The sequence below is a fragment of the Ostrea edulis genome, chromosome 3 (genome assembly GCF_947568905.1).
Source record: "Ostrea edulis chromosome 3, xbOstEdul1.1, whole genome shotgun sequence".
Lineage (NCBI taxonomy): Eukaryota > Metazoa > Mollusca > Bivalvia > Ostreida > Ostreidae > Ostrea > Ostrea edulis.
Genome location: NC_079166.1, coordinates 39,951,550 through 39,970,049, shown reverse-complemented (window position 1 = coordinate 39,970,049; position 18,500 = coordinate 39,951,550). Strand labels below are relative to the sequence as shown.

Genomic DNA, 18,500 nt, shown 5'->3' with positions numbered 1-18,500 from the left:
CGTCGTCTGCCATTTCGGCTTGTTTATGTCGTTACGGTAACGTCAATATTGAACGCTCATACTCGGAATGTTTCGGGCGCATACAATTTACGCAATGCAAAGTTAGCGTTCAATAAATTCTCAGGATATTGAACGCTAACATTCTCTAGATTTTACGCAGATCTTATATTAGACTATTTATTAGCTATATAATAAATGAAATATATTGTGTCGTACCATAGATGAATATCTCTCGATTTGATTCATATATCATACGGCATTCATAACCATGAACTTCTGTACGTAATTGAAAATAAAACAGCCTCTCATCTAAAGCAATCATTCTTTCAACATCGTATTTTCTTTAAAGATATATTGTCAACTGTTGGAAAATTGAACTGTGTTTTATGTGAAAATATAAACTATGTACAAGGCTATAACCATCACCATGCATTTAGTTGTTTTTATTTTTACATGTGTGTGGTTCTTGAGAAGATTATTGAAAATTGGTAAATTCTGGGCAGTTCTTGCCCCACCCCTAGGTCCCCAGGGATGCTGGAGTCCTGAAATTTACAATTTATGTCCCCCTTATCCCAATGATGATTCATACCAAATTTGAAAAGAATTGAACTGGTAGTTATTAAGAAGAAGTTGAAAATGTTAAATTGTTAACACACAACGCACGATAACCAATTGCAATAGGTCACCTTAGTTTACCCAGGTGACATAACAAAATATTTAAGTAGTCCCTCTACATCATTCATCAACATAAACTTCTTCTGTAATTGACAATTAAACAACAATCAATCTTTCAACATGGAAGTTTTAGTTCTAACATCAACTGTTACAAAATCTACTCTAGGCTTGTTTCAAGTACAACACAAGTTTGTAACTGATTAAAGTCACGTACCAAAACATAGCTTGCATTGATATAGTCTGAGCCATCCCTCTTCTCTTGGAGCTGTACGCGATTAAAATCATCTGAAATATTAGTTCAGTTTCTCTTAAAAATCTCAATCAGCGTTGTAAAACAACACAATTTTCTTTTGAGACACATAAATGAACATCAATATTATTATAGAACTTACAGGGTACTACACTCCCTCTGTTTCTGTTTGTATTCATCTTCGAATTTGCTTTTGTTGTAGCTGCTGTTTCCTTTGACTGAAGTAGTTCCTTCACAATGACATGTACACGAGTGTTGTATATTATTTCATATCATACACGATTATATTTGATTTAATTCAATAGTCATTATTAACATGTAAGTGGAATATATTCTGTAGTTAAAACAGTTTGTTCTACAAAACGCTACTCACGGAAAATTCGTTACAAATTTTTAGCCTGCTATCTTTCATCAGATCAAGAACATGGTCCACAAATGATTGTGAAGTTATCGGTCTATAACAAACATAGAACATTACAAGATAAGTGTATCCAAGTAAGTTTAGTAAATGATTCAATACCATGGAAACCTACCGGTAAGTAATTATCATACTTACTTTTCTCTTTGTATCCGAGTACGTTGATCCAAGGCTGAATATGTCTGGTCACTAAAAACATGGATTTGATAATGATATTAGTGATTGAAGTGGCTATGTACAGTGCATCTGCACGAATTTGTAACAATCGCACATTCTCGGATCTTTCCGGGAAGGGGGAAACCAATTTCGAATGTACTGTGATAACCTTCATTTTTATTTCAAATCAACATTCGCCCATAAAACAAATATTCATTTTTTTTCAATACATGTTTGCTATAATTGATCAGATCTCCCCACAAAAAGTCTAAGATATGTTATTAATCACTTATCAATGATTTATGCAATGATTGGAAATGTTTATTTATATAAATTTGTATGTCCGGTGAACGCAATACATTCGAGGCGCCTTCCCCAATATTGCTGGAAAGAAACGTAATTGAATGAAATAACTCATTATTTTCTAAATGTACATTAAATTGATATAATTGATGGTTCTTCACAGCATGGACATTGGAGAAAAGATTTGAAATAAAATGCTTTCTTTCATCATATCATTAAGACTATGGGGTCTTGAAACACGTCTGCAACTTTGGTAAATGTATATTACATGTCTTCCTCTCCTTGACGTTTCCTCCGTATCACTTGAGAAGTAAACATTTGAAAATACACACATACAAAGAATGGAGATACTTGAATTAGGAACCTTACTCGTGTTAATGGGTTTGGTTGGAACATTAATAAACGTATACATGAAAAGTGAAGATCACGAACAGTGGTCAATCTCATAACTCCTATAAGCAATACAAAATAGATAGTTGGGCAAACACGGACCCCTGGACACACCAGAAGTGGGATCAGGTGCCTAGGAAGAGTAAACATCCCCTGTCGATCGGTCACACCCGTCGTGAGCCCTATATCCTGATCAGGTAAACGGAGTTATCCGTAGTCAAAATCAGTGTGCCAAGAACGGTCTAACAATCGGTATAAAACACGTCAGATGCATTTTACCCAATGATAGGTGGTATTGGCAAACTACATCGTTATAACAACAATATAATTTGCGAAAGGCTGAATTTAATCGAGACTGTTGAAACTTCTGTACCATCGACTTGTTTGTCAGTAGCTTGCCTTAATTGAAAAACTGACCATACGCATAACAAGCTCATGCGTATCGAATCAGTACATGTATTCAAACATTTTCCCAGGAAAACCTGTGCGTAGACGCTCTGATTAAGAGATTGAACATCATTGATTCTTACCTGCTGCCTCGGTCGTATAGTGTCAAATCTGCATATGTTTTGGAATCTTGTTTTGATTCACTGTAATCAATATACATGGATTTTACATTCGGTCAAATATTCACAATCCATAATTTAACGACAGTTGCCACGATGTTTTGTCTAAAGTTATAATATGAAAACTAAATTTAGGTTTATAGACGTAAAACAAATATGATTCTATGAGGTTAGCATTTGGCTGATCTTGTGAATCGAATTTTTGCCTTGGTTTGGAGACCCATTGATTATGGATTGAGAAAGAACAAGTTTCAAGCGGTCAGCATTTGGATGCTCATGCTGAATATATTCTAGTCATGATGAAAATATTAACAGAATTTTATGGACTGGGATATGACACACATGGGGTCAGCATTCGGATGTACATTGTACTCCAATTTAGTTATGATCTGGCAAAAATGTATTAGCGACAAAAGTGTACGAAAGCTCAGATGGCTTATTCAACATTCAAGATTCAAAATGCGAAATTCGAATTTCAAGATTTGGAATTCGACTGTCGAAATTGAATATCCGAATTAACCAATCAAAAAATTTGGTCACAATATATGATATAAAAGCAACAATTCATTCTTAATCAAACTCATCAATGTAAATGATCGCTATCTTTATTGTACGATTAGGGTTTTGAGGTTACCGAACATGAATTTGAAATGTGACAGAAAAGTTTCTATTATTTAAAACTACGCATTTACGTGTTCACAGTAGACGATAGGGATACGGTGCACCTCTGTGTTTTGTAAAACTTCAGCTACGTTTTCTAGCTATAATCACACAATTATCGGTATAGCAATCTCTCATTGAACAAACAATAACACAAACATTTATTTGTTAGGATTTTCTGCACCTCCTTTGTTTTCAGTAAAATTGACATTCTAAATTATCGCATATGTGGTTTGTAACAGACCTGTGGCTGGGAAACGTTAAATATTGCGTAATACTTTTATATATTGCATTTCTAGTCAAGATGAGGATGTCTCCCAGCCAATTTGTTTCTGTATTTATCTTACATCTTTTAATATAGATCAATGATAAACTTTTACATATTAACACATTTTCTGTTATGATTTAATGGAAACAAAACATCTCTAGATCTGCAATGTGACTTTGGACTAATAACAAAGTTTTTACATAAATCGTGTCACGTGTATTATAGGCAGTCAGGTCCATAGACAAACGGGGGTTCCAGCAAACCTAACTATATCCTCTATTTGAACACGGTCAAATAATGACAAATATACCTAATAATACACCTTAAATTAAGATGGAACTGGAGGGTATATGAAGAAATCAACTGCTGACACCACCGTACACTACATATTTTTGTTGGAATGATTATATTCTAAAACATATATTTTACATGAAGGTAAAGATAACGAACAGTGATCAATCTCATAACTCCTATAAGCAATACAAAATAGATAGTTGGGCAAACACGGACCCCTGAACACACCAGAGGTGAGATCAGATGCCTAAGAGGAGTAAGCATCCCCTGTTGATCGGTCACACCCGCCGTGAGCCCTATATCCTGATCAGGTAAACGGAGTTATCCGTAGTCAAACTCAGTGTGCCAAGAACGGCCTAACAATCGGTATGAAACACGTCAGACAGCATTTGACCCAAAGATAGGTTGTATTGACGAACTAGTTCGTTATAACGACCATAGTATTTGCGAAATCCTGACTTCAATCGAGACTGTTGAAAATCTTGTATCATCAACTTGTTTGTCAGTAGCTTGCTTCAATTCAAAAACTGGTCATAAGCAGAACAAGCCCTTGTGTATAGAATCAGTTGAGAGATATAAACACCATATGCAGGTGAAAATGGAATATTGCTACATAAATATGGGAAGTTGACGATGGAGAAGCTTAAATCATCCCGTTTATCATACAGTTGTTGGCAGTTTGCCGTTAATGTCACATTTCAATACAATATCTAAGTATGTAAGCGTTAACTTTGAAGGAAAAATCATTATGTAAATGCCGGTAATCATTATTGTGTATTTAAATAGACCCGTAGTCGGCAATTTCAAAAGGGGGTCTGAAAAGCAACTGGGAATGAACCACCCGCTTGAAGGTTTGACCAAATATTTCCCCACCCGTTAAGTGTTTTTATGGGCGTTTGAGTCAAGGATATTGCATTATAAACCTATATGTAAGCAATGGGGGAAATTCGAATCATAGATAAGTATTCCTCTCCAATCTATGTTGAAATATTATGAATCAGTGGGATAAGGTATCTTTAAACGTGGATGAATTAGCATTCCGTGGTGATGACACATGTAGATAAGCTTCATGAAACATAAATAATGTAAAAGATACAACATTGATCAGAGAGAAATATTATCCATGGTTCGAATTCCCTCCATTGTTCACATATAGATATCCTTAACCTATGGCATCCGTTAAAGTCCCTATGCTCCTTATATATCTGATACCTTATATACTTCATAATGAAAATAAAGAAATAAAATGAAATGAAAACAAAATTTAAGGAAATATTAATTAAAAACAAAAAATCCTCTTACACGGAGACATTATAAACGTGTCGCCGGTGAACTTCCAGTGGCTGGATTATAAAAAGTGATGATACTGATACCTAACCTACTGAGTAATTAAAAACCTTGACTGAAAGAATATCAAACTAGAATCAATTGTTAGAGGATACCAACGGTTAATTAATAGGCTCCATTTACTATTTCAATTTAAGGTACATTATGAGGTATGTTCGTCATTACTTGACCTGATTCACATAAATTGTAGATTTAATATTCTGCACCCTTAACACGTTTTCTGTCCCCTCTCCCGCTCTCTACGGGCCTGTCTGCATGCTAAGCATACAGTATGAAAGGTGAAGATAACGAACAGTGATCAATCTCATAACTCCTAAAAACAATACAAAACAGGGAGTAAGGTAAACACAGACCCCTGGGTACACCTGAAGTATATCATAACATAATAAAATAAAAAAGAGAGGTTTCGAAGTATGGTAAATATATTAGAAGAATAAACCTAGCAATTGCTGCCGATGATCCTTTGTTTAGTAGAAAACATAGCTTAATTTCAAAAAACAGACATGGCTCACCGAATCCCTAACGTCTACTATATGTTTGCACGTATGTATATTGTAAATGCGTAGTTTTATATATGAAATACTAAGAAGCACTGTACATATATATTAGACTTGCTTTCTGTCTTATTTCAAGTGTATATGCATGCGACTTTAAACCTTAACAGATAAATACCGTAACCTACATTTCCATTAGATAATTTGGATTTGAATTTCGAAATTAGAATTCTAAATCTCAAATTTCCCCTTTGGGCTTTCGTAAAAATGACAAGTTTGAGGTGGTCATATGGCTGTTCATGTAAAATCCATAAAGTAATGATTCATGGTCTATAAAATGTCATATATTTCTGTCTCCACGAATGGTAATCTAGTTTTAGCTCACTTAGTATATACCCCTTAGTCTTGTTGGTGGATTCCAAAATGAATAAAGGTCAGTATATGGTTGCTTGTATGTAAATGATAATTGCATTTGTTCAATTTAAATTAGGTAATTAATGCCTATTTCGTACTTTTATTTTAGCTGCAGATACATCCCCTTTAGTGTAGCTTTTCAATTGATATGTATTACTACGTAGGTAATGTCTTTTCCTTTGGTGGCTCTGCATGAGTCATACAAGCATGCTTTTTTGGCCTTTTTCCTAACGTCATCTTCTTGTTGGACAAACAGTTAACCATTATATAGCAATAGGTGGGATAAGCATTGATTTGCAGCATACTGTTTTGAATGTCAAATCTTCATCATATGACCCTATGCCAGCTAATAATTTTGATCAACATTTGGTATATGTTAATTCTGCTTTAAATTTGACATTGATTTGATCAATAAATGACATACTCTCACATCGCTTGGGGCTTCGAGTTTTTCTTTCGGTCTTGTAGCAACAAGATCAAGCTTCGGAAAAATCTTTGTTTTAAATTCAAATATTCATCATATGACCACCTATAAATTTTCATCAACATTTGGGATATGTAAAATATGGTATGTGCTACTGTTTTTGTTTTGTTATTGTTTGGTCAATAAATGATACAATCTCAAATCACGTGATTTTACGGTTTTCTTTCAATACAGTAGCAACAAGAAACTTCTGAAAACTATTTACATTATGCTTATTATGGATTTAAATAATGAAAAGGCTGTGGATATAAACATGATTTACCATGAGCAATGCAATTTATAGTTATTCAAATACATTTGGAAAATGGGTCTTAACGACACTTGAAACAAACACTCTGCTAAAAAATTATGAAAACTAGAATTATCGTTTTGTAGTAACATGAATGCAATTTTTTCCCATGGTTTCTAAATTAAATCCAATTCAGTGGGGAAATTTTGTATAGGGTTATATAGGTAGCGGTAATATATTTTAACCTTCGAACATCCTACAAAATTTATAAGTTCCTTAGTTTTAGGAATTTGTACTTATTAAAACCAAACTATGCTAAATTATATATCAAACCAAGCATCCATTTTATCTTGTTTGTATCAAGTGTCCTCAACTTCTGAACTTATTCGTAAGTAATACGTTACAATGTACCTCCGTTTTCTCCTCCATATAAAGATGGCAATCACAAGAGCTGTGATTACGATTATCACTCCAGCAATACTACCTACGATGACTCCCACGGGCGACGTTGACTGTGGATCCTGTTTCACTAAATGAAGAGAAAAATTCTATATTACTTCTTGTATGTTTCAGGGTCTTCATGCGTAGTATTAAAAATTGATTATTAAAGCAATGGATACGGAATATCGGAACCATTATTTCGTCTCCGATTCCGTCGTGATCTTAATATTTAGCACGCCCAACGAGATCACGTTTTCTGCTTTAACTTAGGCAACTTTCTATAGACAAGTACTTAGATATCAAAAATTAGTATAAGATATAGTGAGTTCTGGCATAGTTAAGCGTCGATTTTGAAAGTTGAGGGGTGTGGTGCAAACGGAAAAAAAGGTGCCATTGCATATTTAGAAAAAATCTTAGCAAGAAAAGCAATTCTGCCCAAATCCCAAAATCGTAAGCTTAAAAGTGTGTGTGTGTGTGTGTGTGTGTGTGGGGGGGGGGGGGGGGGGGGTATTCTTCAGTACATGTACGAGTTCAATATTTGCATTACTACTACTTCTCCTCGCCATTTTAACAAGTGACCAGCTAATTAATCGACCTTTGCATGTACTAAATAACACACATTGTATAATTATGATAATAACGCGATCAGTACGTTACATGTCAAACAAACGGGGGGGGGGGGGGTAGAAGTGAGGGGGAGGGGGCTACATGTTGAACACTGTATGTACGTATCGGGAGATCGATGCATAAATTGAGATTATTTATATCTTTTCATAGCGGTCGGTTGTTTTATTCTTTCGAGAAAATAAATCTCATTAAGTAAATATCCACATACGTACATAGAGGAAATAAACTTTTTTCATCTTTGCTTCCAAACATCAGAAAGTTAATCCAATAACTCATGTTTTTGGTACTAGGGCAATCACTTACAAAATTCTGCAAAATAACCTTCAAACCCGGTAGATATTTTTGTACCAGAAATGAGTCGTCTTTAGCCGTCACTATTTTGTACACAAGAGTTGTCCAAGTAATGCTTAATTTTCGTAACTTCTTTTTCAAAGAGTTCCAAAATTTTCTAGTTCCGATATCCCGTATTGCCTTGACCTGATTTACATGTAATTAGGTGATCGAGTAATTAGGGAACGTTATAATGTATGATTAATGTTTGTTGTGTTGAAGATTTTAAGCTAAATTTCATTTTTTGTTGTTGCTGTATTAATTTTCAACTTTCAATGAACATCAATGAACTTAAATCCATTTGAATTTTTTAAAAACTTTCTAAGAGGTTACTCATCATTACAATCTGTTCTCATATTATCCAACCAGTTTATACGTTGACTCATTTTAATCAAGTCAATTAATAATTAAATTTTGAACGCGCTTTGAATCCATCTATCTTGAATTTGATATAATAGATGTCGCTGATTTCAAACCAAAGTATGTAAATTGTAAAAGTTATACTATATTAAAAAAAAAGGTATTTCTACTTCGAAATTCATTTTTTTAAAGTAACGTGACTGCGCATGTTTTCCAAACATAGTACATGTACTACACAAGATCTTAAATAAAATAATTACGTATTTTCTGCGTAAATAACAAACCTTTCTGTGTTGCAATGTGCAATAAAATATCAAGACAAAGGGTGGGTTATTTCCTAACATTTTGTCAATATTCTTTTTCTTACCTTTATGTATTTTTACTTTTATGTATTTTCCTTTGTTGTAAAAGTACACATAACATTTGTTCACATATTAGGTGACAGACGAAGTGAACACATCGATTGCACTTTGTGAACCCCTGAAGTTACATCTTAATCCTACTTTCATTAGTTGTAAACAAAAGCCTCAAAACTTTTATGACACAGTAAAACAATTTTGCTCTCTTTAGAATATAGACATAAAATATGTATAAGCATAATAACTACTTCTTGGTGACAAACATTCACGAAGTTCATAAATCTTGTGGTTTTTTTTTCTAGGATGTAAAACTTATACGGTACCAATTTTGATGCACCAGATGCGCATTTCGGCAAAAAATGTCTCTTCAGTGATGCTCAACTGAAATTTTGGAAATTCGAAATAAAAATAAACTTGGAAGAGCTAAAAGGAAAACTAGAGTGCCAAAAACTGGAGCCAAATTTGTCCAAGGATCAGAGCTATGCATGAGTGAGATATAATACTTAATTTTGAAATGAATTTCTAAATTTTATCCCAGCAATTACATGTAGTATACATCAGTATTTTCATGCTAGTAACGAAGTATTTAGCTACTGGGCTGTAGAGACCCTCGGGGACTAACAGTCCACTAGCAGAGGCCTCGACCCAGGGGTCATAATGTAAAACTTATACGGTACCAATTTTGATGCACTCGATGCGCATTTCGACAAAAATGTCTCTTCAGTGATGCTGAAGACGAAATTTTGGAAATTCGAAATAAAAATAAACTTGTAAGAGCTACAAGGAAAACTATAGTGCCAAAAACTGGAGCCAAATTCGTCTAAGGATCAGAACTATGCATGAGGGAGATATAATCCTTAATTTTGAAATGATTTTCTAAATTTTATCCCAGCAATTAAATATAGTATACATCTGTATTTGCATGCTAGTAACGAAGTACCGTATATACTCGCCTATAAGTCGGTCCGCCTAGGAATTTGCCATTGACCCGCTTATAAGTCGGTACAAATTTTTGTCAGATTCGGTTGACAATTTCAAGTCAATGCTCTAGTGTTTTTATGTTTGTATTTCAGCCGGTATACATATGAATATTTCAATATTAATGTTTCAACAAATATTTCGAGAAATTAATAATTATGATCTGCTCAATATCCAAGCCATATCTATTTGGGGTTTAAACGCAATCCTTGTTCTGTAATGGGCAATGATCCCTTGTTACCTAAGCAATTATGGTCTCCTAATTACCAATACCTGACACCGTGTTTACTTAGTGACACGCGCCTCGTGGAAACTGTTATTGTGGGAGTCCGGTATAATTCATTGTATCAACAATAAAGTTTGTAAGAGTCAAGAACGATGATCTAAATTTTCTGTTAACAATATTCAATCTGTTATGAAATATATTTCAGCCGGTATACATATGAATATTTCAATATTAATTCGGGTTCGTAATTCAATTTTACCGATATCGATATGTAAATAATTTTTAACTAGATAAAAATATGTAAATACTTGTACTTTATACATGATTTTAAAATACACAAACAATACAATATGTCTAGATATTTATGAACAATAATCATTTGTGTGGTAGTCCATGATAATCGTCAAAGTTGTTAAAACACTATATTTCGCCGCCCAGAGAAATACCAATCTTCTTAGGACGCGCCTATAAGTCGGACATAGAATTTTGAACCAAAAATTGACTCCCAAAAATCCGACTTATAGGCGAGTATATACGGTACTTAGGTATTGGGCTGTAGAGCGAATCAAAGCTGATTTACAGTTACTGTTAATCATCAATCTCAGCATTTTTACTCCATAGCCAATTATTGTAAACTTGAAACAAAATAAAAGACATTAATTTCCTTCAATCGGACAAAAGATTTAACTTACTACCAGCTAACAGGTTGTGTTTGTGAATCTTGTGATTTTTAGCATGCAAATAAAAATTGGTATTCGGTTACTGCAGCTTGATTATCCCAGCATTTTGGCCTCAGAGCTAGTTATTTCAAACTTAAAATAACTAAGACAAGATATTTGTTATTTTGCTTCGATTAAAGAACAGGTTTTACTTACGACCAGATTCTGCAGAATATATGAACGTTTCTTTTTCACCAATGGTATCGTCACTATTAATGGCATATATCTGTAAAATTCATATTCATTTGATGAGAAAGATGGAAAATTTGTGTCTTATTTCTTTACATGAGATTGATCACTTCGTTATTTTCACCTTTCATATTAACGTTTTGGTAAAGTGAAAACTTTTAGGAAAGAAATGAATACTGTTTTCACGTTAATCAAACCGATCTATTTAGTTTCCCTTTCCTTTACCTTATGTACAACACGCAATGTAAAACTTATACGGTACCAATTTTGATGCACCAGATGCTCATTTCGACAAATAATATCTCTTCAGTGATGCTTAACCGAATTGTTTGAAATCGTAAATAACAATAAACTTTAAGAGCTATTCTAGGGAAAAACAGTGCCAAAATGTGGAGCCAAATTCGTCTAAAGATGTATCATGTATCATGCAATTATTTTACAAAATGTATTGTTTTAAATGTATATTTCTGATATTTTTGTATTTATGCATATCTCTGAATAAACACCACTTCCTAAATATCCAATATGTCAGTGAAAAATCCTCAGCATACAAGATTTCCAATAGTATCTGGATTGTGGCCTGTTTTATTTTGTAAAATCCACCTTATTTGATTGCAGGCAGCTCTATTTCGATATTTCATTATGTGTTGTAGGGGGTTAGATTGCATAATCATACCTATGTGATACATATGTTCTTGTATTTTTGTTTTCGACTCATTCTGACCCCCACTAGCTTTCTGTTATATACCTTCGTCATTTTCAAAATAAATGACATTTTTTTCAATTCACATCACTGTCATGTTTTCACTGCCTTTATCAAGTATCAAGCAAAAGCTACTTGGCAAGTCATATTAACTAAGGCACATAAAATATCTTTTGTGCAAATCTATATAAACAATCTAGCCCAAACATTTTGAAACAAAGTAGCATCTTCCTCAAAAGTAAAGTTACACGAAGTGAAGAAAAAATTACAGTTCAATGTTTTGCGCCGCCATGTTCCTCCATGCATCTACTAAATAGCATAAGAGCTTATAGAAATGTTTTAATCAGTGATTGCAAATGCATTGAAAAAGCTGTGAGTTCGCTCCATTGCAATGTACACATACCTCTATGGAGTATGTCATTTCAGGAACAACAACGATCTCTTCTTCTGTAATAAACAGCTCATTAGTATCCACAGGAACAAATCTATCTGTTGACTAGAATAAACATTGAACCATTTTAAAACTGCATTATAGCTACATGATAATATTTCATTTAAACTCTTTTTTCAAATTAATTTTTACATATGTACATGTATGAAGGAAGATATATAAAATGTAGAAATATGAATCTTTTAAATACATTGAAAATATCAAAGGATGTTAGCTGTTTTAATTACCCCAGAGTTGATGAACCTGTAATTTACAAGGATCCCATTCTGGTCCCTAAGTAAGGGGACTTTCCATTGGACTAGAGCTGCTCGGTAGGTGTTAGGTTTCCGTACTACTGTTAGATCCCGTACTTTTCCTGGAACTACATGTAGAAGATCATTAGTAATGGATACAAATACTGTATCTTGTAGTATATCAATTAGTACACCATTACTAATATCTTACATTAAAACGAAATTTCTACTTGATCTGATCTTATGGGGGGAATCGGGATTGATTAACACAAAGCTTCTGCTCGGTCTGATTTTATTTTACTAAGAGGCTGTTCATAGCAAAGGATGGTGTGTATATATATACATGGTCTGTGTTTTCCAGTTTTTGTTACCTAATCTGATACATTGTTAATGTATGATTGATTTTCAATTGAACAGTTTTCTATTTCCTGCAATGTTACAATGCCGTTTATCAACATTAAGTCTAAAAATCCGTAACAAAGTTCCACTCTGTGTTATACGACCATATATGTAATTTACTCATTGTTACTATGCTGATAGAGGAAAACATATGCGCAGATTACTTGAGGCTTCCCTAGACAAACCACAGTGCTGTGCATAACCACTTCACATTAGATGACGTCAAATTAAAAACGTAGGTCAAAATGTAAAGCTATATAGTGTATATATCGTGCGGAAAATGTCATAATATCTTATCGCTATTTATTTCCCCATTCACGATTTATAGATATTTATGTTTAATCTATTTGTCAAAGGCTTGTAAATGATTACATATTATTTTCCTTGATATTATGTACATCTATATAGTATGCGCTACGATATTTTTTATATTAATATATTATGACCTTGAAATCGACCCTAATGTGCAAAGGCATTTAGAATGATAAAATAAATCTTATGTAACCAGCTATGTGGCGCAAGCGAAAGATAGTTTGTGCAAAACCAAAAGATGAAACATGTATCTTTGTTAATCTTGTTGGGGAAGTTACGAATTATTCTGGTGTTTGTACATTGATCAATCGTTGTTACCGAAAACTACACTCAAATTTGAATTCTAGAAATCTTTGACATCACCCAGCATTTTACAAATAAATTTTACTACACTTTACCTCTCTAACTACCTTATGTTAGTACTGTGAAATTTTTTACTTGCACCTTACTACCCCTTGCTCGTCATAAGAGGCGACGAAATGGGTCGGTTCTTCGAAAAACACCGCAAAAATTGAGGACTCGTGTCACAGCAGGTGTGGCACTATAAATATCCCTTCCTGTTCAAAGGCTGTAAGCGCCGAGCATATGCATTACTTTTACAGCCCTACACCGCCAATGGTGACATTTGCATATGATTGAACCATTCTCAAGTGGGACGTTAAACAATGGACAACCAACCAACCAAAAGAAATTACAATTCTGAGTCGAAAATGGCTTTTGTCACACCTAATTTAGAAAGCTTTCAATGCGAGTCACCATTAATGCCAAGGTCATTAATCATGACACTGCTGAACTTAACTTTCTACATTGACTACATCAATTTGAGAACCTTCTTGGGACACTGACTTTGACAACGGATAACTCCGTTTACCTGATCAGGATGTAGGGCTCACGGCGGGTGTGACCGGTGGACAGGAGGAGCATCCCCTGTCGACCGGTCACACCCACCGTGAGTCCTATATCCTGATCAGGTAAACGGAGTAATCCGCAGTCAAAATCAGTGTGCCAAGAACGGATTAACAATTGGTATGAAAGAGGCCAGATAGCATTTGACCCAAAGATAGGTTCTATGTGATATAAATTTTCAGTTTGAATGAAAAAAACAGAGTTCGATTTTTTTTTTCACCAACTGCTGCCATAAAGCCAAATAAAAAAAATAATTAAAGATTTCACAAATTTATGCATGTACCTATGTTATTAATTACCAAAGTGTTAAAATAAAAATAGTGACTTTTATTATAAAACAGCATTACCCCCCTGCTTTGTCCTGATTACACCAGACTCTTCAGATGTTTGTGATCCCTTTATTGTGGTGGCTGTCAAAGTAAATTTATATCTCCAAAATCCTTCTAAACCATCAATCACTTTCTCTTTATGTTCAAATCCTGGAAAAACAAGAGATGATGAAAATGGTAATAGGTGAAATTAATCACACAGGAAAAAGACAACATACAGTCGTGTTATATTGATTAATATTATCAATTATCGATATTAATCATACCAATGAGAGATGTAGGAAAAGTGAATAGAATATACAACATATAATTGGGTCAAATGCTTTCTGACGTGTTTCAAACCGATTGTTAATCCGTTCTTGACACACTGATTTTGACTACGGATAACTCCGTTTACCTGATCAAGATATAGGGCTCACAATGGGTGTGCCAGTAGACATGGGATGCTTACTCTTCCTAGGCACTTGATCCCACCTCTGGTATATCAGGAGATCCGTGTTTGCCCAACTCTCTATTTTGTATTCCTTATATGAGTTTTGAGTTTGACCACCGTTCGTTATCCTCACCTTTCATCATTATGATGACCATCTAATTTGTGACATGCTGAATTCAAACGAGACTGTTAAAATCCATTTAAAATCAAAATGATGACCCATTGACCTTACTTTTGACTCTTGGACCCACCAAGGTTCAAATAAACTGGAAGCCACGTTCTATTCGCGTGACAAACTGTAACTTTTTGTATTTTGTAGAAAGAATCTTAGTACAGCCCTAGGCAGACAACAACTAACAGAAAGCAAACGCGAGGTCGACTTAAGTCTGCTTTCTGTCTTTAGTTTCTGTATATTGATCACAATACTGTATGATACGTGTATCATATCGTCAGTTTGATTTCGTGATACACTTGCAAGTTCTATTTGTTATTAATTTGAAATGATTTCGAGAGTAGCATAAATCTGAAAATGTGGTTTAGTCTTTATCAGTCTGCTAATATTCATTTGTTACGTCTTCGTGAACTGCATTTTAGTAAAGTAGTTCTTTTGATTTTCATCTTTGAAATAATGCCAAATGTAGCACTACTAAAAATAAAAATCTGACAATCGTAAGTTATTAGTAATGAAAAATATTGGTTGGTGGTATATTGTTGAACGTCCCACTCGAGAATTTTTCACTCATAAGGAGACGTCACTATTGACGGGGATGGACTGCAAAACTTCTCTCGGTCTATGGCCTTTGAGCAAGGTAGGTGTGGCCTTTGAGCAGGGTAGGATCTTTATAGTGCCACACCAGCTGTGACACGGGGTCTCAGTGTTAGTGATCTCATCCGAAGGACTGCCACATTTAGTCGCTTTGTATGACAAGCAATGGGTACTGAGGACATATTCTAACTGGGATCCCCACGTGAACATGAACACTCTACTGTGATACATGTTTTATTGCATATTCATACCATGATACATTATCGTATCGTTAGGTAGCCTGTGATACTAAGGCCTATTGAAAATGAATAAGTATGCACGTACAAGTAACTGCAGAAATTCATGAACAGAACATGTACAATATAAATGTATTATAACTGATGAAAGGTGAAGATAACGAATAGTGATCAATTTCATAACTCCTATAAACAATACAAAATAGATAGTTGGGCAAACACGGATCCCTGGACACACCAGAGGTGGGATATCATTGCTGTCAAAATACCATTAGGCTATGCTCCTGCATGATTCTGTTGAATATGCATATGTATATACCTTTTTTACTAGGAAATGTAGTAATATTCATTAAGCAGACCAAGCAGATGCAGTTACACTTGATTGCACAAACACTTGACTGCACAAAGCAGTGATCACCAGTCTGCTGTACTTAAATGTAAAGTAAACCCAAATTTTTATGGAAACGTTACGATGTCGAGGTCGGATATGTCTGCAGTGCCTGGTAAGGTATTAGCATGTGTATATATAGGAATGTAGTAAACCCATCTCCCCAAATGACAGAGGACAATATACTTGATTTACACTAGATGGAAAGTTTGAAAATAATTTCAAAAAATATAGTCACTGTTCTTGAATGGACATATTCGAAGATATGGGGTTTTTGGGGTGTTACAGTATTTTTAGGATCAAGGAACAGTAATTTCAACACATTAAACCAATTGAAGGTGTTTAAAGGGATTTTCAGTATTCATTCTTCTCCTTGTAAATGTAAAAAGTATGTTCATGAATGTTTCTGTCTAATCCTTAAAACCCTATGAAAGTACTCTTATTGAAATGCTAATAACCCATGCACTGAAACGGAGACTACAACAGTTATACTTGAGAAGTTAATAATGTGAAACGTTTAATTTGACATTTTAACATAATAGATTGACAAACGAAAGCCCTGGTGGACAAAACATCGCACTACGTTGTTTTGAACTGGTTAGCTAAATTCAGCTATCTATACCATTCTTCAAAAGTGAAGAAAATAGCATGAATCCTCAGTAAGTGCACAAACCTTACAAGCGTATGTATGAAAAGTCAACATATACCACTGTAATGTATCTCTCTCTTGTTGATAAAAACATTAGACGTGTTATCCTCCGCCTCCATCACTGTCACGGTGTATGTCACGTTGCCAGGCGAGGGAGGAGCTAACATCCACGTCAAATCTACCTCTTTGTCAGATTTGGGTGCAACAGAACTGATGGAAGGCTTCTGTGGAACTGCAAGGAAGGTTTTTTTTTTAAATAAATGCATTCTATACTTCCCTTGTAACACGTTGGAACACACCGCTGTGTCGGAAGTTTTTTGTTGTTGTTTATATATATATATATATATATATATATATATAGATATATATATAGATATATATATATATATATATATATATATATATATATATATATATAATATATATGTATATACATTTTTACATACTAGATTGACAAACGAAAGCCCTATTTACATAGAATGTATCCTTTAATGTACAGGAATATTCAGAGGCGCTTAAAACCTATAGACTGAACTATTTTAAATATGTCTGTATTTTTTAAAAGTGCCTAACATTAACATTGTATAATGTTCTGACGTCACAATCATGACTGTATTATGTTTAACGTTGCCCACATAACGTCACGAGGATGACTCATAATGGAACTTGTTTACATTGTTTAAAAATCTACTGACGAGCCCGCAGGGCGAAAGCGCTATAGATAAAAGTTTGAGTATTGGATTTTATTTTTTTACTTTATATATATATATATATATATATATTATATATATATATATATATATATATATATATATATATATGCAGATGTAATAAACTGCGTTGAAAAAGAAAACTTTAAACAACCTGACTTGTAGCAATTATATTACTTTCGGCTCACAAAATCATCAGAAAAACTTGATGAATGCTCTCCAGAAATTGCTGATCTTGCTTTCAGATAAAACTCTATGACAACATAGTTTGATATTTGATATATTTACGACATATCTACGAAAAGTGTGATTGAATTCCATGTTCTTCAAAAATAAATTATTAGCTAAACATTGATGGCAATGCTATTTCGAATATTTGTTTGTCTTAATGAACTTGACATTTACGATATAACCCGCAAACTTGTTTAAATGCTTGATTCACATTGGATATGTGTGTAAAAGCTGATGAAAATATATTACGCAATGAAACAGGTATTGCACTTACATGGATGTATGGGCATCGGTCAATTGATGTCTGACGTGTTTCATCGTTATAATCAGTTTTAAATACCGATTTTGAATACAGATTGGTCTATTTTCTTTATCAAAATATTCAACTCACGACGGGTATGTCTGGTCAACAGGGGCGATTACTCCTCCGGGCACTTAAGCCTACTTCTGATGTTCAGGCGTCTGTGTTTTATTTACTATTAGTTTTGTATTCTTTGTGGGATTTGTGGGGTTAGTCACTGTTATTTCGCTTTTGATGGCTGTGTTGAATGAAGAAACTTTAGAATGAATAATTATT

General features: G+C 34.0%; 2 protein-coding genes across 9 annotated transcripts in view; one reads left to right on the top strand and one right to left on the bottom strand.

Annotated features, from left to right (window-relative positions):
* The window catches only part of LOC125673175 (uncharacterized), a 333,899-nt gene that overhangs the window by 27,895 nt on the left and 287,504 nt on the right, over positions 1-18,500 (top strand). The gene's annotated exons all lie outside the window — the stretch shown is intronic.
* The window catches only part of LOC130053429 (hemicentin-2-like), a 113,950-nt gene that overhangs the window by 10,882 nt on the left and 84,568 nt on the right, over positions 1-18,500 (bottom strand). For 5 of the 8 annotated variants that reach the window (XR_008802014.1, XR_008802015.1, XR_008802013.1 and 2 more), the window contains 11 exons: positions 17,041-17,214; positions 14,529-14,660; positions 12,559-12,692; positions 12,284-12,376; positions 11,145-11,214; positions 7,360-7,477; positions 2,723-2,782; positions 1,482-1,532; positions 1,299-1,380; positions 1,068-1,155; positions 890-960 (listed from right to left, as the gene is read on the bottom strand). Coding sequence is in view for 3 of the 8 variants with exons in the window: in XM_056160694.1 (XP_056016669.1) it covers positions 890-960; positions 1,068-1,155; positions 1,299-1,380; positions 1,482-1,532; positions 2,723-2,782; positions 7,360-7,477; positions 11,145-11,214; positions 12,284-12,376; positions 12,559-12,692; positions 14,529-14,660; positions 17,041-17,214 (1,073 nt within the window). In the remaining 5 variants the exon portion in view is untranslated. Of the gene's footprint in view, positions 1-889; positions 961-1,067; positions 1,156-1,298; positions 1,381-1,481; positions 1,533-2,722; positions 2,783-7,359; positions 7,478-11,144; positions 11,215-12,283; positions 12,377-12,558; positions 12,693-14,528; positions 14,661-17,040; positions 17,215-18,500 lie in introns of those variants that run through there. The other 3 variants (XR_008802016.1, XR_008802017.1, XM_056160696.1) reach the window with 3 other exon arrangements.